At 41.5% G+C, this 24,773-nt stretch overlaps 2 protein-coding genes across 3 annotated transcripts in view; both read right to left on the bottom strand.

The window, feature by feature from the left end:
- The window catches only part of LOC123961279 (homeodomain-interacting protein kinase 3-like), a 33,988-nt gene extending 16,170 nt beyond the window's left edge, over nucleotides 1-17,818 (bottom strand). Inside the window, exons 1-5 of the mRNA XM_046036528.1 lie at nucleotides 17,466-17,818; nucleotides 14,050-15,065; nucleotides 13,593-13,784; nucleotides 13,280-13,461; nucleotides 2,462-2,585 (exon numbers count right to left, since the gene is read on the bottom strand). Of these exons, the coding sequence (XP_045892484.1) occupies nucleotides 2,462-2,585; nucleotides 13,280-13,461; nucleotides 13,593-13,784; nucleotides 14,050-15,063 (1,512 nt within the window). The 5' untranslated portion in view covers nucleotides 15,064-15,065; nucleotides 17,466-17,818. The remainder of the gene's footprint in view (nucleotides 1-2,461; nucleotides 2,586-13,279; nucleotides 13,462-13,592; nucleotides 13,785-14,049; nucleotides 15,066-17,465) is intronic.
- Nucleotides 17,819-19,757: 1,939 nt separating this feature from the next.
- The window catches only part of tcp11l1 (t-complex 11, testis-specific-like 1), a 10,415-nt gene continuing 5,399 nt past the window's right edge, over nucleotides 19,758-24,773 (bottom strand). For both annotated transcript variants that reach the window (XM_046036566.1, XM_046036567.1), the window contains exons 7-10: nucleotides 23,998-24,170; nucleotides 23,657-23,838; nucleotides 23,118-23,290; nucleotides 19,758-22,995 (exon numbers count right to left, since the gene is read on the bottom strand). In XM_046036566.1, coding sequence (XP_045892522.1) covers nucleotides 22,781-22,995; nucleotides 23,118-23,290; nucleotides 23,657-23,838; nucleotides 23,998-24,170 — 743 coding nt within the window. In that variant the 3' untranslated portion in view covers nucleotides 19,758-22,780. The remainder of the gene's footprint in view (nucleotides 22,996-23,117; nucleotides 23,291-23,656; nucleotides 23,839-23,997; nucleotides 24,171-24,773) is intronic.

Raw genomic sequence — 24,773 nt, 5'->3', positions numbered from 1 at the left:
AAGGGGAGTCAGAGGTTACTGACATTTGTCAGCAAGATTTAGCAAAAAAAAACATATCATATAATACACTGAAGATTCAGTGCAGGATAAAATAGCTTTTAAAACCTTCATTAGTCATAAAACGTGAAACGTACGTATTGATGAAGCGTCATTATGTCACACAAACATCAAAATAAGGGGTCGGTATATTCATTTCTCACATGATTGTGGTTCATTGGTTCTAATCTTCCATATTTTACAAAAACATTATTACTGATGTTTTCTCTTCAATACACCTTACCTACAAATATGAGAAACATATTATTCACTCCCCTGCCCAGTTAGTGCCAGTTTAGCTCACCTGTAGAGCAGCCACATACTAAACTCCTGTATCAGCCTTGGTCTCGTGTTTTATCTGCAAGACCCATGTTTTAATGTCTGTGTGGAAATGTGATCACATATGATCAAATAAAATGTGTGCGTCCTGGTCATAGCTTAGATATCAAATCCTACTGCGCCTCCGAGCGTCTCTCCTGGCGGTTTGCTGACAGCGCTGGCAGCCTAATGCTGAGTCACTTGACACTAATAAAGGAGGTTGTACTAGTGTCTGGTTCAAAAGTTGTGTAGCCGACTTCTGACAGTCAGTATCACGGCTGAGAGGATCAGAGCAGCCATCATACACAAGTCGTGCCGCCTTCCCTTCCTCTTTCCCTGCGTTTCCATCGCAGGTTTGTGGATAGATCAATTTGACTCTGGGTTTCTCGTCTAACAGACAGTAAAATACATTGCATAGGGAGAGGTTGTTGTTGTTAACCTGAACAATATGATACAACTGAATCATGCAAATTGATTACACGTGGTCACTGCGGGGTTCCAAAAACATGGCTCCGATGTAAAACTGCTTCACTGACCATAGAAATGTATTTCTACTGATCTGATAATCAGTTTTTCAAGACAGATTTAAAGTTGTGGTTTCCAGCACCGTTTGATATCAAAGTTGTAAAATATATTTTGGTGTACTATAGTGAAATTAACCATCTGCAAATTTCCCAGACATGTGCTGACTTTTCCCAAGAATTCATCTGACTCGCTGGCCTGCCCTGTCTTGTCAAATGCCATGATACTCCAGAAAATCCATGACCACTGGACATCCTACAGAAATACGTTTCACAGCCTGTATGTGTGCATGAGTGCACGTGTCTATGGCCCAGAACAAACACACTGACTGGCCAGAGGGCACTGGACTGAGAACCTGCTGATGGTGCAGTGAACGCTCACCAGTGTGTGTGTGTGCGCGTATGTGTGTGCGCGTGCACGCACATGCACACATGTCTACCATCAGGCTTATGTTTATAAATACATTTTGCTGTGTAGAGTGGAACTGTAGTGAGCCTTGGCATAGCACAGCATACTTTTGGGGGCTCAATGTGCATGTGTGAGTGCGCGAGCGTGTCCTGGCATGGCCCAATGGTACAACAGGGCAGTCACTGCTCAGCGAAGCTCTATCTCTGACTGATGACTGTCCAAACTGCTAGCTACTGCTGGAGCCAGAAGTGACACCTCACTAAAAGCCTCTCGGAAAACAGACACATGCATTAACAGGGGCTCCCCAAACACGCCATCGATTCTTCCAAAAAATGTTAATATACAAGAATGTTTGGTCCTGGTGTGTACTATGGAAGTAAAGCCAATTTACTTCCATTTGGCAAATAAGGCTCAATAAGTTAGAGCTTTGGAGAACTTGCCCATAAAAAGGTCACATATTATCCCCCCCAACATAATAAATGCCAAGACACGACAAAACAAGGGTGTCCAGGTTAGTCTTTTTCCAAATTTCTAAACTCACGCACTGAAAACATGATGGGCTTCATTCTGGTCACAGAGTTGCCTATAGTCAAACAGGTAAAATCCTGTACTGGTCTGTGAATGCCCCGCAACCCTGTATGCAGGATAAGCGGTTGACGATGGATGTATGGTCTGTGAATGTGATGTGAGCCTTTTCCCATGCTCCCTCTCCCTTGCCGAGGGACTCCATTTAAAGTCCCAGCTGTGTACTTCACAGCGCAGAACAAACTGGGAAGATAATAACACATTGCCAAGAACAATTTCCTGATTCACTCAGTCCAGATTAGTATTTGGTGGATTTCATGCTGGATTTGTTGGACTTCAGTCATACAGCCAGCCAGCGAGATCAGGGAGCAACAACAAATAAAGGTTTAACTATATAATGAACATACCGTTTTGGCTACTGGGAAAGCACAGAACTAAGACACATTAAATATGTATTCTGTAATCTCTGAGAAACGTGATTTCCATGTGTTTATTTTGTCCTCTTTACTCCCCCTCCCTCGTGGGAGGGAAGTTTATATCTTTAGGTTCACTTCTTACCTCCCATAGAGTGTGTGCGCCCGTGATACAGTAGCTTGTAGCTCTTACCAGTGTGTGTGTATGTGTGTGTGTGCGTGCGTGCAAGGAATGTTACCTGGTCGTACTCCAGTGCTCCGGGGTAGAGGGGCCAGCCCAAGAAGAGCTCAGCTATCACACAGCCCAGTGACCACATGTCTATGGCCTCGCAAAATGGCAGGCCTAAAATAATCTCTGGAGCCCTACAGAAAAGAGAAGCAGAACAGGTTAAGGCCAGGAGTTGGGTTGCCATATACAGTCGTATGCAAAAGTTTAGGTACCCCGGACAATTTCCATGATTGTCATTTATATAGGTGTTTGGATCACCAATTTCATTTTGAGCTATCAAATAACTGAAAGACACAGTAATATTTCAGTCGTGAAATGAGGTTTATTGGATGAACCCAAAATGTGCAATATCCATCCAAACGAAAGCAGACAGGTGCATAAATTTGGGCAACCCAACAGAAATATCAAATTAATATTTAGTTGAGCCTCCTTTAGCGGGAAATAACGTCTCTCTCTCTCTCTCTCTCTCTCTCGATGTGCTATCTAATTAGTGCGTTATACTCACAATATAGAAGCAAGCAGCTGAGTTTAGTTGTTAGTTATTTTTTGGTAAATTATACACAGAAACTGTCTATACAGTTATGAAAGCTGAATACTACATTATATAAAATAGGATGAAGCCTAAGCTTATTGCGCCTCCTCTTAATACTTAACAATTTTACTTACTCTTACTCTACCCTATCAGTGAAACAAAAATAAATATATGATAAAGAAGCACACCAACATTCAACAGAAACAAATAAACAAAACACTATAATTCATTTCTCAGTGTTGTTTTCATATTTTCTAACTTTCAAATATGTTCAACATTTTCTTAGAACTTACAGATATTGCTACATTATTTTAGTTAATTATTACAACTATTCCATAATTTAACCCCTCTAACAGCAACAAATCACCATTTCACACTACCCTCTTTTTTGCAAACATAATATCTCCTGATTGGCTACGTGCTCTCCTTCTTTCAATAATACATGCCTTGGATTCAGTCAGGAAATTCTGTATTGTGCTCCAACATTAAAGTTCTGAAGTCTACAGAGTCCATACATTTTAAGGCAGATAAATTCATAAATAATGGAGTTGGTTAGGTTTATAGTTATTAGGTTTATCATTATAGACAGACTTGCCGACAGTTCTTATGGCTCTTTGATGCAGTATAAAAATGGAATTTGTGCTAGTTTTGTAAGTGTTTCCACATACTACCACACAATATGTAATGTATGGAACTATGAGTGAGCAGTATAGAATAAATAGGGAGTTATGATCAAGATGCCCTTGGTTTTGTGCAGAATTGCAAAAGACTTAAGACAGTTTTGATTTGATATGATTTATGTGAGGTTTCCAACAGAATGTATGGTCTATTACCGCTCCCAAGAATTTGTTTTCATACACTCAATTTCTACATCATTAATCATGAGTTACTTCAAAATTTATTTTATGATTTCCAAACACAATGAATGTTGTTTGACTTAGATTTAATGACAATTTATTACCGTAATCGGCAGATAATGGCTTTAACTAGTTTGATCGGTGGTCTCTAAAAAGGCCAATCAGAAAAGCTGATCAGATGATGCAATACTTGACAGACAAATTTTCAACGGCAGCTAAAATAGTTTTACTACACGGTCTGAGCAGTTTTCAAAGCTAGCTAGCACCAAAGTCCTTTTCAGACAGAGAGATATTGATGCAGCCAGTTAATCATTTACAATGACAGTTCAGCAGCAATCAGACAAGATGAGCAACAAGCAGGAGCGATCATGTGAAACTGTCGCGGTCACGCTAATCTCTCACACACACGCTGCCCGCAACTAGAGTTTAATTGTCTTGACTCACAGCGCATCAGGCAGAGAGAGACTGATCCTTCAGTGAGTGAGTTTCCTGATGGAAAGAGAGGCCACTCAATCAGCTGACTGCCTCTCTCTCCCTCTCTCCATTTTCGTTTTAAAAAACGGACACATTTTGCTACATTTCCGCCTCCCATCCAGATTAAAACAGCGAATCGAAAGAACTAAAACAGAGAAGATTGACATCACCGCTGACCCCGTGGGCAAAAAGGGAGGACTTTATAAAACAATGACAGACACTCACATTTGGCTTTCTGATTTGGTCTCATCAGTGATGCAAAGTGAAAACACGATGCTCTGTAAATCACCTCTGTACTATATTCCGTGTGTCTCTCCACGTTCGGTCCCATTCAAGCCGTGTTTACTGGGAGGCTGCTGAGCGCAGTGTCGTTGACCGCTCGCTCGGCTCCGGTTCTAGGGCGCCACTCTGACGTTATCCTGGCCTGTAAACCTCCGGTACTTGAGTAGAGGTGTAACGTTGAACACAAAACACTCCCCTGGAGCTCCGAGCTGAGACAGCAATGTCCACTAGGCTAACTGGGCTGATTATATAAAGGTGCGTTCCCACCGAAAGCGAATCCAGCGTTTTGGGCAGCTTGATTACATACAAAGTCAATGCAATTGAGGCGTTTGTCGCGCAATTCGCTGGTTTGCGCGAGTTCAAATTTTTCAACTTGGGCGAGAAATTCGCTTGATGTGATGTTGCGAAAGCCTATCAGCGGTGAAATTGTCCAAACGTCACCGCCGGCTTCGGAGCGTTCTTTGGAGAGAACCAGGCGAGCGGTGTAATGACAATCCACTGGCCGACGGGGAGCTGCTAAAGAACGGGGAAGTGTACGGGGAGCAGCGCTGCAGCTTTCGGAGAAATAAACACCCGTAGTGGGTCTGGATTCTGCTCTGACAACTACGCCGTTTACCAGCGGGAGGAGCTCAGAGTTAACTGCTTTTATTAAATTAGCTTTTTACTTTAGTTTTTGGAATTACAACTTGATTTATCTTCACTCGCCCTTCTCGGCAGCTAGCTTCCGTGCACATCCGGTTCCACTGTTGTTAGCGTCGGATGGCACCAGCGTTCTGCTGGACTACTACTTAATTTTTATATACTGCGGTTACTTTAGCAACAACAAGCAACACTTTGTTCATCAGCAAACTTTAACATTCATTTTATGACGCCCAACAGTTACAGTGTTGCCTTTGTAGACAGCGGACGACGCAGGCAGCGAGGCAGCCGACTTGCGATGTTGACAGAGCTGCCAACTGCATGTATAGCCACAGAACTAAAACTGATAGATTGTGCACTGTAGCACAGGTAACAAAACATTTAGTATTAGTATAATGCAATGGTATACAACACCTTGCATTATTGGGGGGCTCATATTTACTTTTAGCTAGCATGTTTAATTAGGATGTAGTTAACCTTTGATTCATTTTGAAAACTGACTAAATGACACATTTCAACTCATCTTACGGGAAAGGTTTTATAATTTATATGATCCTATTCCACCTTTGAAATTTTATTAAGAAAACGTTGAAGTTAAATTGAGTTCAGCTTAAGAATACCACAAAGCAAAGCACATAGCTGTTTTGTGCTAAGAAATCAGTCTCATCAACAGGTTATTGAGGGATCTCATACTGAACATTACACCACGTGACATGCATGCTGTGATATTGCAACAAGTAACTAAATCTTTTTCAGCAAATGGACTTTGCCACTTTCACAATTCAAAAGGGACTAGTAATCTTGCAGCAGTAGTGTGAGGCAGCATTTGAAAACAATGGGCTATTAGGCCTGGACACTGCAGCTGAGCAACAGTACCACAAATAGCAACCACTGCTGTGACGACCACAGGGGAAATGAATGTTGCCAAGCAACAACCTGAGGCAAGACCATAAGGTAACAGTCTTACAGGGTGATAAATGGGGCCATCACTCATCATTCCATATGTGTGCGACTGAGCACGTGTGTATGCCTGTAAACACACAATTGCAGATGTCAAATCCATCACGTTTACAGCGCAGCCCATGCTTTGAGTTTTCCTAGTCTTAAGTGCTCCAACAGAGGTGGATTTTCTGTGTGTCAAAGATGTAAAAACACCACAAAAGAATCAATCCTAAAAAAAAAAAAAAATAAGGACTGCACAGACTTTATTTTTCTTACACAGCTTTCAGTTCTGCTTATCCCATGCTGCACAAACTAAAGATCAACCAAGGTAAAATTAAGCAATTCCTCAAGATAACAAAAACCTAAAACCAATTCACTGACTGGAAAAGAGGAAACTGAGATGGGGAGGATTTCTACTGTACGTTGGTATCACATCCGTGGCTTCTGCTGTTGCTTAATGTTAGAGGCTCAGATGAAAACAGTTTCACCTCCCACAATCTCCTGTTGAAACTAAAACTCTTTTTGCTGCCATAAAGTCTGGGAAGACATTTAAAACATTATCTTTGACAGTAATAAAAGTATTTTGACTTCAGACAGATGTTAGCTGGGCCCGTCTATCCAGGAGATGAGTGTTAACTGCGGATGTTGAACAAATGTGCACCAACACGACTCGCCATGGCCTGCATAGGCCCCCTGGCCATGTCTGACCCCAACCACTAAGGCCTTCAAAAATGAGTTCTCCAGGGAGAAAAATAAAAATAAAAATCTGAGCAAAAACAATAGGTTCCTTGCACTTTCGTGCTCGGCACCTGTTGGTGCCCTTGCACTTTCGTGCTCTGCCCTAAAAAAGGATTGTGTGTTGCTCCCGGCTATACTGCCAGAGTCATAAAAGCTGCAGCAATGGCCTCAGCTTTCCAGAGCTATAACAGCTCATCACATAGCATGTATAACACACCCAGACACCCACAGGTGTTTGGCAGCCAGACCAGCTTCCAGAACTAACTGGTCACACTAGAGAGCAGCAGTTATGACAAGAACAAACACTGCATACCACACTGTAGTTCTCTCACTTCAATGTGTACAGCAGTAGATACATACACACACACACACACACACACACTCTTCAGCATGTACAGTGTGTAAGTGTGTTAAACATAACGAGATGGGACTCGGTACAGGACATGTGTGCAGAGTGCTTTAACATCTGTAGACAAAGCTGATCCATCATGATCACATATCAAACACTATTAGTAAAGCTTACTGTGCGGGGCAGCAGATCAAGTTACATGAGCGTGACCAACGAGAGCAACACCGCCTGAAAGACACCACTAGAAAATCAAACAAGTGGCATGTCACTACTTAGTTACATTTTCAAAATGCCTGCATTGGTAAATGATGCAGACAAAGTTCTTTTAATATTGCTGCCCTTTTAAAATCTGTGTAAAAAGCTGCTGAGAACCAGGAACAATGGGTGGAGAACTTGGCCAGATAGCAGAAGTCAAGGAGACAAGCAAGCAACCAATAAATGAATAAAATAAAAGCCACAAGACCAAAGTAAAATCCAATTGACTGTCAGGAAACTAAGTCTTAGATGCAGTTAGGCTCAAACTAAGTGAATTACGACAATTTTAAACAAATGTAATGCCCCAGTTTAGCTCAAATTAAAAAACACACCATATACAAAAATCTCTTTACTCTCTCACTAAGCTACGCAAAAACACAATATGTATGCAAAATTAAATGCTTATTAGAAGAAACAAAGAGAGAGACAGAGCGAGGGTGAATAACTGTTCCCTCATGTTAAATTGTCACTTTGGACAACATCAGTTTCACTTTTTGGTATACCTGCCAGTTAATCCCAGACTAGCAACTACTCTTTCTGGGTTCCACATCGATACTATTATTAAGCGAACTGGATATGCACACAAGCACTCAATTAGGAAAGGCAGTGGAAATCTAGCAACATATTACACAAATACACCAGTTACTGTGAGTGATAATTAGTATGGTATAGTAACAAACAAGACAGATACAATTAATCCTCAAACATGCTACATGTCTTTTCCACTGTTTTACTTCCCAAACCAACCAAAAGAAGTCCCCACTTGTGTGAGAACCACTCATCTTCTAGCCTTGTTCTTTAAAACTGTGTGCGAGTCAGTCAGCAAAACTTCTCAACATGTGCTTTTTAGAAAGAAGGCCCGGGGCTACGTGTCAGGGCTTACTCAGTATTCAAGAGATTTTAACAAAAGGCACATATCCGAGTATCTACATCAAATTGCTGAACAAAAGGTGTACAACATGTACTGTCGCAATGTGACTAGGTGCTAGTGTAAAACAACACCTCTGCAACAAAAGAAATCACACCTAGATGAAGAGCCCAGCACAACGTGCCCAAATCTGTAAGCATGCAAAGATGATAGCCGTCTTTCCTTCCACCTGATCTGCTTAGTTGAATTATTCACATAGCCTAGTGCTGCATTTCCACCGCGGGAGGTGGTTTTACGTCAGCGGCCTCCACAGGACTGAACAGTCACCTCACCAGGCCCTGCTGTGTCATGCTGCCATGGCAACAACAGCATGACGAAGTGCAGAACAAGCTTCTGCCACAGACTTTTAGCCACACAGCTGTGCTTAGTCACTAAGGCACAGTCAAACGTTTCACCTGTTTGCTAAAAGTGAAAAACACCCAGGGCCACCTAAAGCATACATGTAGATTCTCTTTGCCTTGTTGTGGACTAAGAAGACCCATTAAGGGCCAATTACAAATTGACAAAGATAGAATAATTGAATTGTGCAGAGTTTCATTAGAAATTATGTGGAATTCATCTTTATTTTAATAAGAAAATAAAAGATGCTATAAGCATTCACTTGAGACACTTCAACATGCAAAAAAGGAGGATCTGGGGATCAAAACAGCACCCTATAATTACTGGACATGCTACCTCCTGAGCCATAGCTTTGAATCAACTACCACCTTCTGCTGCCTGTGGCTTTCAAGCTTTTGGGAACCCAAGCCCAAACACTCTGAGGTGCAGCACCACAACAACAAGCAGCACCCGAGCTGTAGATGTCCCAGCTCCAGCTCCCTATGCAGCATCTGCACTTTACAAAATAAAGGAAAAGAAAGATGCAGTGCACCTCTACTATAAAATACAGTGGTCACCACCAGACCATGCTACTCATTTAAAGGTGGGGCATGCTCCAGAATAATAATGGATGGGAATGTACTGACAGGAGAAGTCAACCTGAGGCAGAAGCACCAGCAGCTCTGCATACTGTCCCATTAATACTCCTCCTAGTCAAAGGCAATAACTGAGACCTAAGCTGTTTTATTTATAGTCCATTTATTGAGACGGACACCCCTGACACAGACACTATGGGAACTGTTCAATCTAGATTTGTAGTGAGTCGTGTAAGTGGGACATATGCACACCCATTCATATTTATCATGACCCATCAGTGGGTGTTATATGCTAATGGTTAAAAGGGCCAATCTTTTAATTTTTTCATCAGATTAATTTAAAATACAGGCACGTTTTACTCTACAAGGTGCCCATGCTGGTAAACAAACCCTTGCCAGCATCAGAATACATTAACAATGTGGATTCTAGTGTTGTCTATTGTTGGTTTGTGTATTATAACAACTGCTAGTTGTTATGCGATTGGAGGAATGCAAACCCGTATTTATTTTATATTTTTTTACATTCACAGACTGTGTTTTTAATTAGAGTGTTAAGACAAACTCAATTTAAAAACTGACTTTTGCATCAAATCCACACTACTGGCAGTGCTACTACTTATGGTTCTGGAAAATCCAGGGAAAACCCCGGAGTTGTAAAAAGAGGGGGGAAAAAAAGAGAAGAAAAAAAAAAGAACTCCAACCCACTGTGGTGAGGCCAGCATTTCTTAACAGCTTCACTGTGGCAACAATACAGTACAGTCACTAAGCAATATGAGCAGAGGAGATGAGGAGACACTATGTCAAACAAACCACTCTCCTGATAACCTGAACATCCCCCCGGACTCAAATTACATAATCATATAGACAAGACAAACAGTGCAGTGCAAAACATGTGCTGACATCTCCCTATAATACGGATATTTACGTAACCAAGCTCACACACAGGCCTACCAATACACAGAGTAAACAACAAATGTGTACACTACCAGCTGCTGTCATGGCAAAACCAACTCCAAGTAATGGTGCTACTGTACTATTATAAACCAAAAGGTAGTCTCTGTACTCTTTATAACCGTTTAATAACCGTTAAACCCAACAGCCCTCTATTATTTGGCAAAATACACGAAAACAGATTCTCTGCAGAGCAAAAAGTAATCAAAGACTAGATTGAAACTGTTGCACACTGCAGGCGGGCACAGCAGAATATGGCCAGATGTTAACACTTTACAAGATTTCTGGCCAAGATAGCTTTGTGGCTCCAGCAGGTGACGTTAACAATCTTGACAAACCAATTTTCCATCTATCACATCTGAATTGAGATATTATGAAGCATGTTAGAGTACATTGTGTAACCTACATGAAGTATCCAGCCTTGGCAACAGTTGCATGGACAGGGGCACACGTATGAGCACACCCAGAAACACACAGGAATGTCTGAATGTTATTTTTTCCTGGATCTAAATGTGGGTTTTCACATACCACATTCTTCCTTGGCCTTCTGTGTCCTCAGTGACCTCCCTAGAACTCAATGCCAACGCTCCTCAAACACACGCACACATACACACATAACCACGTCAAATGCAGAGCAAAGAGTTTGTTATGCAACAACTACAGCTCCATTCTCCTCCTAGTATCTCAGAGAAGGGGACCTGGAAACTAGCTCGCTTTCACAAAAATAGTGAAGTTGCACCCAGGGCTAATGCTGGCATTTTGCTTCGTTGAAGCCCTTTATTTTACATTTGGTGTAAAAGGAGTTTTCTTCAGGACAGGAAGCCCACACCACATAAATTAAAGTTGAAATAACTGAGAAAAGTTGTACTTCTTAAAGGGCAATGAATCAGGACTGTGGGTGTGTGCATTAGCTGCAGACATGACCAGTATCTCAACAGCATTTGTCAGAGATTGCACAATGTTTGCAGGGTGTGCAATAGTTTACCCGACCAATGTACTTGCTGAAACTTGCTAGCGTAGGTGAATAAAATTGCCAGACTGTTGTCCAGTGGTTATTGAAAAGGGAATTATTTGCCTTGGAAACAAGGGAGGATGTCATTAAACGCCACTAACATCCACATGCCAACAAGTCCATGATGACTATTAAAAAATGTACATTACATATCAAACAAGATGTTTTGATGTTGAGCAGATGCTCTACTTTGTTGCGGTTGGCCCTATTGTATTGTGTGGCACAATGTGAGCTTACAGCTTAATAACTGTCTCGGAAATTCACAATCCTGGCTGCGTTTCATGACAACACTCTACCGCTCACCCCAGCGTACGAGACATGCCAAATATTTCATGACGCCGTTCTTCATATAAACATTTCAGTTCCTCTGCACGTTATGCAAGAGCAGCAGAGTTTAGGGTGTGACTGAACTCAACACAGATCAGACATACATGCACAAGTCCAACAATGCATACGGGCAGGAAGGAGTGGGGGAGCCAGGCGAACAGAAAGAGAGAGGAGGGAATAAACACATAAAACCTGGGGCAAGACTTTGCTAAGCCTTGTGGGAAATACACAGAAACGCACACATAAACAACCATTACCCATGGGACGGCATATCATGATGACAAATGGCACGATATTCACTTCATGACATATCTGATCTTCCTAAATATATTCTACCCTGTGAATCTAATCTCTAAACATTCTCTACTATTTGAACCTGCTGAGTTTCTTCTGGAAATGTGCAGCTCTCTCTTTCTTTTGACTTCTGACTTTTGGTTTTTCCTCATATAAAACCTGAATAGAACTCAAAATGCAATACATCTCACTCTCACCTGTGGGATATTTCTTCTGCATAAATGGCGTGATTTGACTAATGGCTTATCCTAAATGGCTAATATACATATACCCATGATCACAATTATTTTAGTCAATATTGATATCCGGATTTTATCACAATTACTCAATGACTTATTATGGATTTATTGAAACTTGAGCTGACAACAACTCGTTAATTTCAATAAAGCTGAAATTCACCTGTGATGTTCTATCGGGAGATACAGTTACCTAAACCAACAGTGAGTAAGCAAGGTACAACCGAGTACATTTAATATGTAACTTCTTACGCTATGAGTAAAGGAAAGGTCCCCTAGCCACTAGGCTAATTTATGCTGAGCAAAATGCCGTAGGCTTAAGCTAATGTTGACTAGCAAGTTATAACAACCATCATCATCGCCCGAGATGAACTAAACATGCCACAGCCTGGCTGAGTGCGAGTTTGGGCTTTTAGGGAGGGGTAAGGGAGTAACGCTGTAAAGAAATGCGGTGCCCTGGATTTATAACATGAGACAAAGTGAGAGCATCTTTGCAAAACAGAATGCAGCACAATATTTATTTATCTCGATTATTTTGTTTACATAATTGATGGAGGTCAAAATCATAATTGAAAATAAAATTTTATTAACTGCGCTGCCCTAATACCAACGCAGTCAAGAAACGGTGAGTGCAATGCTATTTCATCATCTGGCTTAAATGCCAGATCAGAACACACACATGAAATAGCCATTCTTACACACTAACACCAAATATAGGATTCTGAAAAAAAAAAACTACATCTGTACCAAAGTTCATCACTGCTTATCCCCGGGTATGGGACAGATAACTCAAAAATGCAATTTCTCATTACATGTACGGCATCAGGGTTGTGGAAAATAACACTGAATCTGCAGTAATTTCCACACTTACAAAAGCCAGTCTAATGAATCTTCACAATGACAGCAATTTATTTTTGTGGGAACAGCTTTGATGAGTAACAGAAGAACACAAACACAACAAGTGTTGAATAGGTATGTCAGTCATCTCAAGCCTCACCCACTGCAGTGCTTTAAGAACAGGAAATACCCTGAAACATAGTTTTGAACTTTGTGAATGATGGATTATACAGAGATTCAACTGAATGCGGAAGTCCTCACCTGTAGTATCTGGACTGCAGATAGGTGGAGCATACAGCCTTGGAGACATGGCTGGCTGAGCCAAAGTCAATGACCTTGACTCTGTAGGGTTGCCTGGAGGGGTCCACCAGCATGATGTTCTCTGGCTTCAGGTCAGCATGGATCAAACCCAGAGACTTCAGCTTCTTTAAGGCCATTGCAACCTACAAAGATTTATACAAAATTGGACGTGGACATGTCAAGCCTCAACAAAACATGATCTCCTGTGTGTCTGCATCAGGAAATAAAAAAATGTATCTGCATGTATGGGTTATATCCATGTACATCATTTTACCTGCTGCAGAATAGGCCTGATGATTTTAAGTGGCAGTGGACTGAACTTGTTCTGCTTAAGGAAGTCATACAGGTTTTGCTCCAGCATCTCAAACACCAAGCAGGTGTGGCTGCGATGCTGGAAACACTCCAGAGCACGCACCACATTGTGCTCATCTGCATTCTCGCTGCTCAACCGGGCCAGGATCTCCACCTGGGGGGTTCAGGAACACAGAAGAAAAAAAAACCCAAAAAAACAACTTCAGTTCAGACAGTCAGGTGTAAAGAAAATCCAGAATAAAGCTTTAGCAGATAGACAATTCTTTAGCATCTACAAAGATCAAACTCTGCCTTTGTTGTAATTAAAAATTAGACTAGAAGAAGTGTTGCTGTTGTTAGCTGCTGGTCTAATGCCTCAACAAAAACTAAAACACTGATTACACATTTACTCTACTCACACGACAAAAACAAAGCCTTACCTCAATCTGTCCCTGACGTGCATAGGATGGGTGGTTCTTCAGTATTTTGACAGCCACCACTTCATTTGTTCCTCTCTTCCAGCACTTCACCACCTGACCAAAGGTGCCCCGACCCAGAAACTCCAAGACCTCGTAGCTGTTCTTCAAGGAGCACAGAACCTCGTGCTGAACTAACTGATAGTCACCATCTCCCGATCCAGTCCTGGTCACTGTAGCTCCTGCCACTGCCTCAGTACTGCCGTTAGGCCTCATTTTGGTCCCATCCATCCCGGTCACTGCCTCAACCCTGTTATGACTAGGCAATGTCCCTCCACCCCCTACTCTGACAGTCTCTGCATTGTTCACAGTGCTGGTTTGCAACATGGCCACAGGGGGAGGAAGTGAAGGTAGAGCAGACTCCTCCTCCACTATCTGCATGGTTCCGACGCAGTTGTTCTCCAGCGGATGTTCTCCACCTTTACCTGCCTTCCGTTCACATCTCTGGATGGCACCTGTGTCTCGAAGGTCAAAGTATGCTCCCCTCGCGTGTACTCTTCCGTTTGTGCCCTCTTCTTTGTCTTCTCTAAAATATGGCCCCCTTAGTAGCCCACAGTCCAATACTCCTTCTGATGGAGTTCCACAACTGTCTCTATGAAGCCTCACTTCCTGTGGACTCCGGAAAAGAGTCTCCTGGACCCCACCTGGACCTTCTCCTTGTCTCTCCCTGCCTTCCTCTCTCTGTAATCCTGCAGTCTGCAACACCCACTCCTCCCTCTCTCCAAGCTGTAGTCCACTGTGCAGTCTTCCTAAATCAGCACCGGTTGACGATGGGATAACGTTGTTGGGATGGGCGATACCGTAGTTGACTCCTATCACATAGGTCTTGGGCGGGGCTCTGTGCTGAAAGGCTTTGCTGGTGTTATTACTGCGGTAAGCTTCGTCTTTGTGTCTGCTGGTACCACTGTGGCTGGTTCTTAAGGCACTTGTTTGAGCTGAGTGCAGGTGTGATGGGTAGACCAAGACTTGTGAGGCCATACCTGAAGGACAGAGAAAACACAAGCCACATGTTTCATTTAGTCAGGGTACAAAGCTGACACAAACAGGTTTTCAGGCTTAAGGGTCAGAATTTGTCTACATGCTTAATTAATGTCCTGAGGGCTTTCGCTAACTTGCAAATATACTAAACAAAGGTTCAGTCACTGCACAAAAACTCCATTCACGCCAAAATTGTGTGCACGGACAAGTGAACTGGTTAATAGCAAACTAGCAGCTTCTTATCACAATCATCCTGTGAAAGGGTGCTGTCTAAATAAAGCAGTAATAAAAGCTGCCAAAAACAAATACACATCTAAGCCATCATGTCACCCTTACTGGAAAGGGGAACTGTCCTAATGTAAAGGGAGATGGGGGAAGCCCGTTGCATCTCTGGCCTGCCCCTGCACGCTGCACAGGTGGGTCAGTTTCACACAGAGTAGAACCGCAAAGCAAGCAGTACCCCAGTGGGATATGATAAATCATTAAGTGTGATGAGTGTTCTGTAAGTCAGTGACATTTTGCAAATACACCTATGCACTGAAATGACTTGTTACTGATTACATGGATTGATAGCCCTTACTGTCTGTGATGCTACTCAAACATAGTTTTATCAACCATGCACATTAATATTGTTACTTAGTGTGATGACCACCAAGCAACATCCTCACTTTTGATCTGTTTCAATACCAAAAACTGAATTATTTAAGTAAGTACATTTTTACAAAGAGAGTCAACTGTGAGCTGTACGGGCTGCTGTCTGTTATTTTTCATGCAGCCCTACCAGTGACCAGAACTTTGTTGTTTCAACTACTAACACATTCAATACTATCTATCTAATCAGTTTCAAGTTTTTTTCCTTTAACTGATCAAACTAAATAGAGTGTGTAACAGATAGGTTGTCACAAGTGAGAGACTGTTTCCCACTTTCAATCACCATATTTCAATGTTCCTCTGAGTTTTTTGTTTTGTTGTTTTTTTTTTGTTTTTTTTTTAAAAAAGGGACATTCCTCTCCTTGCAGCAAGCCATGATGCCGTGAGAACAGGCCTAATACAGAGCATAGGCCAATCCGGTCAGCCACACTTCCTGAATACATCCAAACAGAGACATAGATTGTGCCCCACTGGGTGAATCCAGTTTGAAGGCTACATCACGCGTTACAAAAACACACTTGTGAAGCTAGTTGTCTTAAGCACAGAGTTTTGTTCGACACCAAGGGCCTGCTGAGAGCCAGCGGCCTTCCTAACTACTGAAGCTGTCACACACAGGCTCAGACAGGCAGAGAGGTGCGCCTCAACAGCAACGTGACAATACAACACACTTCACTTCTCATAACTTGTGGGGCTGGTGACTTTTACTGCTGATGGAGATTAACAACCACTGTCATTTACAAGCTTTATTTTCAACCAAGGAAAACGGACAATTCCTGCAATAAACAAGGTTTTTCAGAAAGCTAGCAATGCTCTGCCATTGCTAAGTAGATCACTTTCTTCATTTAACACACATACAGCTGCAAATCTGGCAAATAACAACTTGAAGATGCAACTGACAAAAGTTACAGGCAATATAGGAGAAGAACCACCACCATATGGCTGGCGTGGTGCAAATACTTCGTCTTGTGTATGCTTGCCAATGTGCCATACCGATCCGTCTTTTAAGGGACATTTGCACAGACACAGCTGTTACCTCCTGCTAGATCCCCTCACTGCCAAACTAGGTAGCCTGATATCCCACAGGGCAACAAGACCCGAGCCTGAAATGGAGAGCCATGACACAGTAGTGTGTGCGCATGTGTGTGTTTTGCCGTTGTAAACGAATGCCAGCTGTACACGCAATTTGTTACTGATTAATCTAGGAGACAGTTAACATATGGGAGGGGTGGTGTGTGCGCGCCTGTGTGTGTGTCTGGGGGAAGGGCGACACCAGCCTAGACACCTGTTGAAACTTATGTTTTAAGTGACAGGCAGCTAAATAATGTGTGTGTTGAACAAGGTAGGGTAGGTGATAACCTACTTTACCAAACTGGCCAACTTATACTTACTGCAAGACAAGAGTAGCATTATATTTTAGCCACGTAATAAATTCTATTTCCATATCGAAGATTAACATCTCCCAAAATACACTGCTAAAGTTACTGAAAGTTAAAGCATAGACGGGTGAAGGCTCGTAATAGTTTCCTGAATAACTAACGTTATCTATTCGTCGTTAGCTCAAACTAATTAGCTTCCGCTGCTAACACTTGTCTGCTAAAGGGAACAAACAGAAGTTGGCTAGCTTAACAGTTAGCACATGAGCTAGCTTTGAGTACTTAGTCAACGTTGAAACGATCAAATACAAACCGTAATACAGAAAACAACAACACATCTGACAACAAGTTCAGCAACATAAGGTGACATAACATTACCTTAAATAATATCACCCAGAGCGTGAAGTAACAGGCTAGCAACGAGGACCAGCACCACAGTCAAATCCTGCATCGATGCTGCTGCTGCCATCTTGTTCAACGACGAGAGACCGAGCGACTTTTCACACATTTGAAGCTTCAAATAATGTAAATAACTAGCTATTACGAAAACCAGCCATGACCCATGGTTTCGACAGCCGTATCCTGTTTCACCAAGTGTTGCTCTTGCCTGCGCTCAGGACAAGGAAATCCGTGTTTCTAAACTTTTGCATGTCAATACGCCGCGTCCCCGACAGAGATAGCTGCTGGCTGCTAGCTGTTGCTTCTGGTTCGGTAGCTTGTTGCTTCTCCGCATGTGTGGAATGTTGGGGAGGGAGTTAGAAGTGGGGGGCAGAGGGAGAGGAGGAGGGAGAGGAGGAGGGAGGGGAGGGTCTCTGTCCAACTGTGAAAAGTAAAACATATTTCACTCCATTAGAAACATTTAGATATGCTATTCAAAACATTTTCTTATGATGTGTTTATTTAATCATCTGTTGATCTTTGTTTAATATTTCTTATTTATTTACTGAGCTCCTTCAAAATCTGCCTACCTAGGCCTATAGAGGATTGTTAAACTATATCTCATCTATATGTTCACTACATGTCAGCTAGCTTTTGGAAATTTCATTATTGCAAATTCATAAGGGAACATCAACGGAAGAGGTTGTGTATTATTGCCAACTGTTGTGGCTGGATCTTAGCGGCTAGTAACTTTTTGTTAGAATTAAATTGAATTGTCTTGATTGCATTTATTCTTGTTATGTTAAATTCAAATGTAAACTTTTTGATTTTGTTGCAAAGTGTTTTGGCAACATTGTTTAACTTAACCATCCCTGCCAATAAAGCACATTGAACTGAACTGAACAGAAACCCTTAATTTTAGTTTGTCTTGTGTTTGCAGAGTGCAGTACTAAATCAGCACTGGGAAGCTGGTTGTTTCTCACTGTCTGGTCCCGTAATAAAGCTGCCATGTCTAGCCGGTTGTGTTGATAATAGGAACTTGGGAGGCAACAGCGTACATACAATGTACAGAGAATGTTAGATGGAGGGTGTATAGGAGCCCATCAACATTTTGACCCAGAACCTCAAACAGGTCAATCCAACCATTTGTATATTTTTATTATATATTTATTTTATTTCTTGCAATGATTTTTCATTATGTTATACTGTATTTTGTGTGGTAATGCAAAAACAGCTTGATGTCATTTGTTTAAGTTTGTTGCAGATGTACCACATTTACCCCAAGTGTACAGGCCACTAGAGCACTTTCTCTTTCTTCTTTTTCTGTTACATTCTGACTTATAATACATTGAAAAATGTACAACTGGCTGTGACAGTAATTACAGTCATGACAATACAGCAAATTTGAGTTTACACTCTTCACTTGCTTTTACTCCTGTTAGTCCTTTTATTACCCTTGAACCAGGCACACGCCTCAGGACTGCAGTTGGCACCTGCATCTTGCCATGTACGGTTGCCACAGTCAGCTGGTCACAAAGGTCACAGACATCCTGCCTCAGGCATTATTATAACAAAAGACAAAAATATTTGAAATCTCAAACACAAGCACATCATTGTTATTCAGGATAGACATGCCAGCGGTACAAGAGACCATGTTAAAATGTAATACTTTACACTACAAACCACAATAGTTTTGTCTCATTGGCTTACCTGTCTCGTCATGTTGTGGCACTTATTTTATTGTTCTTATTTTGATATGGTTCTTGTTGCAGACATGTTCGAACACATACGGGAATACTTTAGTCAATGGTCTGCCATCGAAATGTTATTGCCAATAAAATTCTGCAATTTAAAAAGTTGCTGTAACAACTCTCTGTTTGGTTGTTAGGGGCTGCTATGTAGTTTTTTTAAATATTGCATATTCTGCTGCTATTAAATTAAATTAATGATACAACTGTATATCAGGAGGTCTAGCTCCACCTAGTGTCTCTGATGCAAACTACACGGAAGCAGTTTGGTGAAGATAATAATGGGTCCTCTCAGTTGTTTCCACATGATATTCAGATGGTTCTTTGGAGTTAGACTAGTCAGAGAACCTGCCAGTAAAACAGGAGTACACTGTCAGACTGATGGTAAGTAGTAAGCTAGTAAATCACGTGCTGGATGAAGTGGCTGTCACCGTTTAAACCAAGAAAATCAATAACACAAAAAAAAAAGTGTTTGATGATTGAGCAGGCCAATAAAAAGATTAAACAAACAAGATGCTGAGGGATTAAAGACATGACTCTGGTGTGTGGGACAAACGATGCTTTATTGGCATGTTGGATGAACATTCAAAGACAAATACCGGTGTAACTAATTTGACCATCAATGAACACGTGTTATTCATTTGGGGAATAGGCGACATCATTCTGCCTGCATGTTACAAGGGATTAGTTGAGTGTGTAAAATATGTATGCCAAGCAAAGTGTTTGTCAAAAGAAAATATTCTAAATGTCCGAAATGTGTTATGTTATAAATAAGTGAAAATAATAAGTAAACAAATAAGATAAGTAAAAATAAGTAACAATTAAAAGAGCAGCAGTTCAAGTTGGCCACCAGCCATCTGGCTTCCCTTCAGTTCATTTTCCTTTTATCTAACAAACTGTAAAATATCTGTATTTTGTGCACATACAGTGGATACAAAAAGTCTGCGCATTTTATTTTTATATTGCTGTGCAGCAGAGTTAAAAATCTGTAGGAAGTAATTCACAGACTCTTGTTTTAAGAGGACCCCACTTGTTGCCTGTTCATTTTTAGAAAAGTTATGATTTTGGTCACATTTGGAGCTATGGCTCATTAAATAAATGGATCAACATTTTGGGAAATAATATTTTTACTATTACTGTAACCAAGCAAATCTGAGAAGCCTGAATAAGAATTATTTGATTTTAAGGCTAATGAAGAGAACATTTGTAAAGGTGTAAAGAGTCTTTGTATCCACCATATTTCCTTACAACAGCAGTGTAAAAGACACCATGCAGTCTCCTCTTTTACTTGTGTGTGCGCTACACCATTGACTAACCACTGTGAATAATCAATAAAAACTGTTTGGGGAAAAAGACATAAAAGTTTGCTAATTGTCAAGTATTAAAAGCTGTTACTAAATGCTTTGCCAGTGTTTGTTTTTACCAAAAATTATATGACTGATGCACATTTGGTCTGCCTTCCTCTGGAGTAAAAAAGTATTTTCTTAATGTTCTTATTCTAGAAAATGACTCCCATTTCTGCCAGTATTTAGGAGAGCGCCAGGGGTGTTTTACCTGTTATGAGTTTACAGAAGATGCTGGTCAGGCAGGGACATGCATGCACATTCTGTTGGAGGAGATGTGTTTAGGGAATGCTTGATCAGCAGGTAACATAGTTACCCAAGCTATGTGTTACTACATTTCTTGTAGTCTTGTGTGGCCTAACACAAGGAAGGAAATGTCGCAACTTCTTTGGAGATGTAACAAAATAGAGTGGTGAGGAAATTGATTTAATCTATGCATTAGTCTATCTGTGGCACTGCTGAGAAAAATCAAATGCTTTATTACTGCAGAAGTAGTTGGTTGTATTTTCTGCAGAGCATGTGTTCTCCTTTGCATCCCCAGCAAGATGACTCATGAAAATGATTGAGTGTCTGTCAAAATGGTATCTTTTAAAGAAATAGTTCAGCTTTTTTGGGACATAGGCTTATTTGCTTTCTTGCAGAGTACGATGAAAAGATCAGGTACAGTAACTTCCTGCAGTCTTGTCGACACAGTGAGGTTACTAGGCCAACAGAAGCCACTGCTCCCCAAGCAACAGTCTGGCAAATGACCCACTTAAAGGTGGAGTAAGCATTTCTAATCCAGTACACGTTGTTTTGTTGAATTCAGCTAATATTTCCTCACGGTCTGCTAGCTGTCCATTCTGTGTGTGTGCTGAAACAAAATCCGTGTTTGTACACAGCCCTGGCTCTGTAAATGGGAAACAAACAAAGTGGCCCACACCCGGCCAACACAACACTATTCCAGCCGTTATAGCCACGATGTGTGTCAGGGAGCGTTAAATGATTTGCCCACAGACATTCAGTTTACATTCTAGTTTGCCAAGACATGCTGTTGTTGTGATGTTAGCTTTAGCAGCAGGATGGCTCAGACAACGTCGGGTCCTCTCTGCATGTTTCCTTAGCTGTAGCGACAGTTTGCTAACCCACAACATAGCTAACATTAGTTACATTACTTGATGTGTTGTTGTTCGCTCTGTATCGAGGAATCTGTCATGGTGATGGATTTCTCCAGAATTGTTTACTCCACTTTTAAAACCACAACTTACGATTGAAGCAAACAGATATAAACATATTATATCTTCTATATAAGTGATCTTTAGAGGTAACGATAGTTAGATTTTCTAACCTTTGGACTGAGCGAGGCTAGCTGTTTTCCCATTTCCAGTCTTTGTGCTAAGCTAAGCTAATCGGCTGCTAGCTGTAGCCTTACATTTTACCATACAAACATGAGTGGTATTGATCTTCTCAACAAAGAAAGCAAATAAACATATTTCCCAAATTGTCAAACTGTTCCTTTAATAAGCTTATTGTCAACAAGTGTTCTCAAGACGTCTCTTCTTCCATGGAATGTATCCGCATGTCTCCCGCCTGAATGCCATCTTGTGGCAACTCCTGACAGGTTGAGACACCTCTGGAACACTCCTATATATCGGCAGAGATAGGTGCCATCTCCTAGCTTAAGAACGTTGATAAAATACTACTAGACCTAAACACAGGACCAAATGTGTGTCACTCTGAGAATCGTTGGCCAGTTAGGACTGATATGTTACTGTGAGACACTTGATAAATAAAAGGACTTTGTCTTGCTGACTTAATTTTAAATGAGATATTTTAGAATTTTATTGTTTTGTTAATTGTATACTGCACGAGAACAGTTTTTGTAGAAAGAAATGTGTTTATACTCTGCAAAATATGGTAATCACTAAGTATTATTTTAGTGTGGGTTCTAAAACACAGGTATTGTATTGGCTAGGACACTGTACTCTTTCGATTGATACCCAGCCCTACCAGTAATACTGAACACAACTTAATGCAAGGCCTGGATTTGATCAATAAGCAACACTGTGAGTTAATGCAGCTGTGACGGTAGCCAGTGTTTTTTGTCGGTTTAAGGTGCACGGCCTGCGGAGTTGGCTCCCCCCCCACCCCAATACGGATCAGCTTCCTTGACACTTTTATCTAAATCTTAACCGTTACTAGTGGGGGGAAATGGCAAAATGACAGACCAGTCTCCACATTGCTCTTACTCTGAGGGAGTCTCCCCTTCGGTCAGTATTTTGCGGAGAATCTTTTGGTAAAACGGGGAGAAGACCAGCTTGTTGAAGTTGACAAGGCGACTAAAGCGAACAGCAAGCTCCTTCAGCTCCCTGCTGACTGGAACCAGGCCTCCTGGGAGAGGAGGGGTCTGATGTTGACTGGACTCCAGGGAAGCCAGGAGGTAGCTCTGAACCCGAGAGTCTGAGAGGAGAGGAGAGCAGAGGAGAGGAGGGGACACCTCAGATAAATAAATGCATACATAAAGCACCACAGTCAACCACAAGCTGTGCTGTGAAAATCCTGATAAGTGTCACTGTTTTTACCCATCAGCTTGCGCACTGTGTTGTCTGGCTGGATGGTAGCGGAGATTTGTCCTTTCAGAATGTTCTTTCGGTCGGGTGAAAATGGAGAGTAGCCATGTTGGCTTACACACTGACTCAGCTCAACACACATTTTCTCCCCGATGGTCGCTAAGGCCTCCTGTGCACTAAAAGACCTTTGGACAGACAAAAAGGAAGGAGTTAAGTATTACAACACAACTTGGCTATAAAAACCTGGTGCTAAAAGATGTTGAACACACATTAAAGCTGCATTGATTGACTTCTTTTTGTGTTTTTAGTCACTTGGTGGCAGCAACACAGACAACATATTAGCAAACATGTTGTCTATTTACGCATCCAGCAGACTTGGAACATTATCCTTCATTTGAAGACATGTTTTTCTCCCTACGATGAATCCAATATACAGTCTTTCTAGTCGCTAGTTTTTGTTTTTTGTCTCCACCAGAAGAATATCAGCTCTTACTGAACTGTGTTCTGCTGACGTTCATGTTTGTGTGACAATTAAAAGTGCTGGTACTCACGGCGTGTGCATGTCTGCAAGCATGACACTGACAGTGTTTTTAAGAGTCTCCATCAGCCCCGGCAGGCCCGAGATAGCGTCCCCCGTGGTAGTGTAGACGACGAGGAGCACAGAGGAGAGCAGAACTAACTGCTCAGCCTCCAGCTGCATCTCCTGGAACCGAACCTGATCCATCAACACCGTCTATAGAGGAGAAGAAGAGGAATACAGTTTATAGTGGCACACACAAACGTGAGGATCAAAGGGGTCATAATACCTTAAAAAAAAAAAAAAAAAAAAAAAAAAATAATAATATATATATATATAGAACTAACAAAGAGACGATGACAAATGATGCTTTACCTCTGGGAAGGGGTCTGAGGCGTGGTCCCACCTCAGCAGGCGTAAATAGGCATGATTATGGACATTAAGGGGGAGGAGTGAGGCAGGGTCAGACGAGGCAGCACTAGAGCCATCCATCTCTCTCAGACATCTTACTGTGTCCTCAAGCCACTTCTCGGTGTAGTCTAAGCCATCTAAAGAAGAACAGATCTTTTTATTCTTTTCAGCTTCACTGGATAGCCTACAGCAGTCCTTCGCTTCATAGTCAAAGCGGCTGAACTTCTCTGTATGCGGCATGTGGTCTGCAGTGTTTTTTTAGCTACAAATGTCCGCACGTAGTGTAGGTTTAGATCCACCTGCAGTGTTTTAGCTTTAATGATATACAGTGGGTACGGAAAGTATTCAGACCCCTTTAAATTTTTCACTCTTTGTTTCATTGCAGCCATTTTCCAAAAATCAAAAAAGTTCATTTTATTTCTCAGTAATGTACACTCAGCACCCCATCTTCACAGAAAAAAACAGAAATGTAGAAATTTTTGCAAATTTATTAAAAAAGAAAAACTGAAATATCACATGGTCATAAGTATTCAGACCCTTTGCCGTGACACTCATATTTAACTCAGGTGCTGTCTATTTCTTCTGATCATCCTTGAGATGGTTCTACACCTTCATTTGAGTCCAGCTGTGTTTGATTATACTGATTGGACTTGATTAGGAAAGCCACACACCTGTCTATATAAGACCTTACAGCTCACAGTGCATGTCAGAGCAAATGAGAATCATGAGGTCAAAGGAAC

The sequence above is a fragment of the Micropterus dolomieu genome, linkage group LG22, assembly GCF_021292245.1.
Source record: "Micropterus dolomieu isolate WLL.071019.BEF.003 ecotype Adirondacks linkage group LG22, ASM2129224v1, whole genome shotgun sequence".
NCBI classification, from domain to species: domain Eukaryota; kingdom Metazoa; phylum Chordata; class Actinopteri; order Centrarchiformes; family Centrarchidae; genus Micropterus; species Micropterus dolomieu.
Note: the sequence above shows the minus strand (reverse complement) of the source record. Positions and strands in the feature narration are given on the sequence as shown.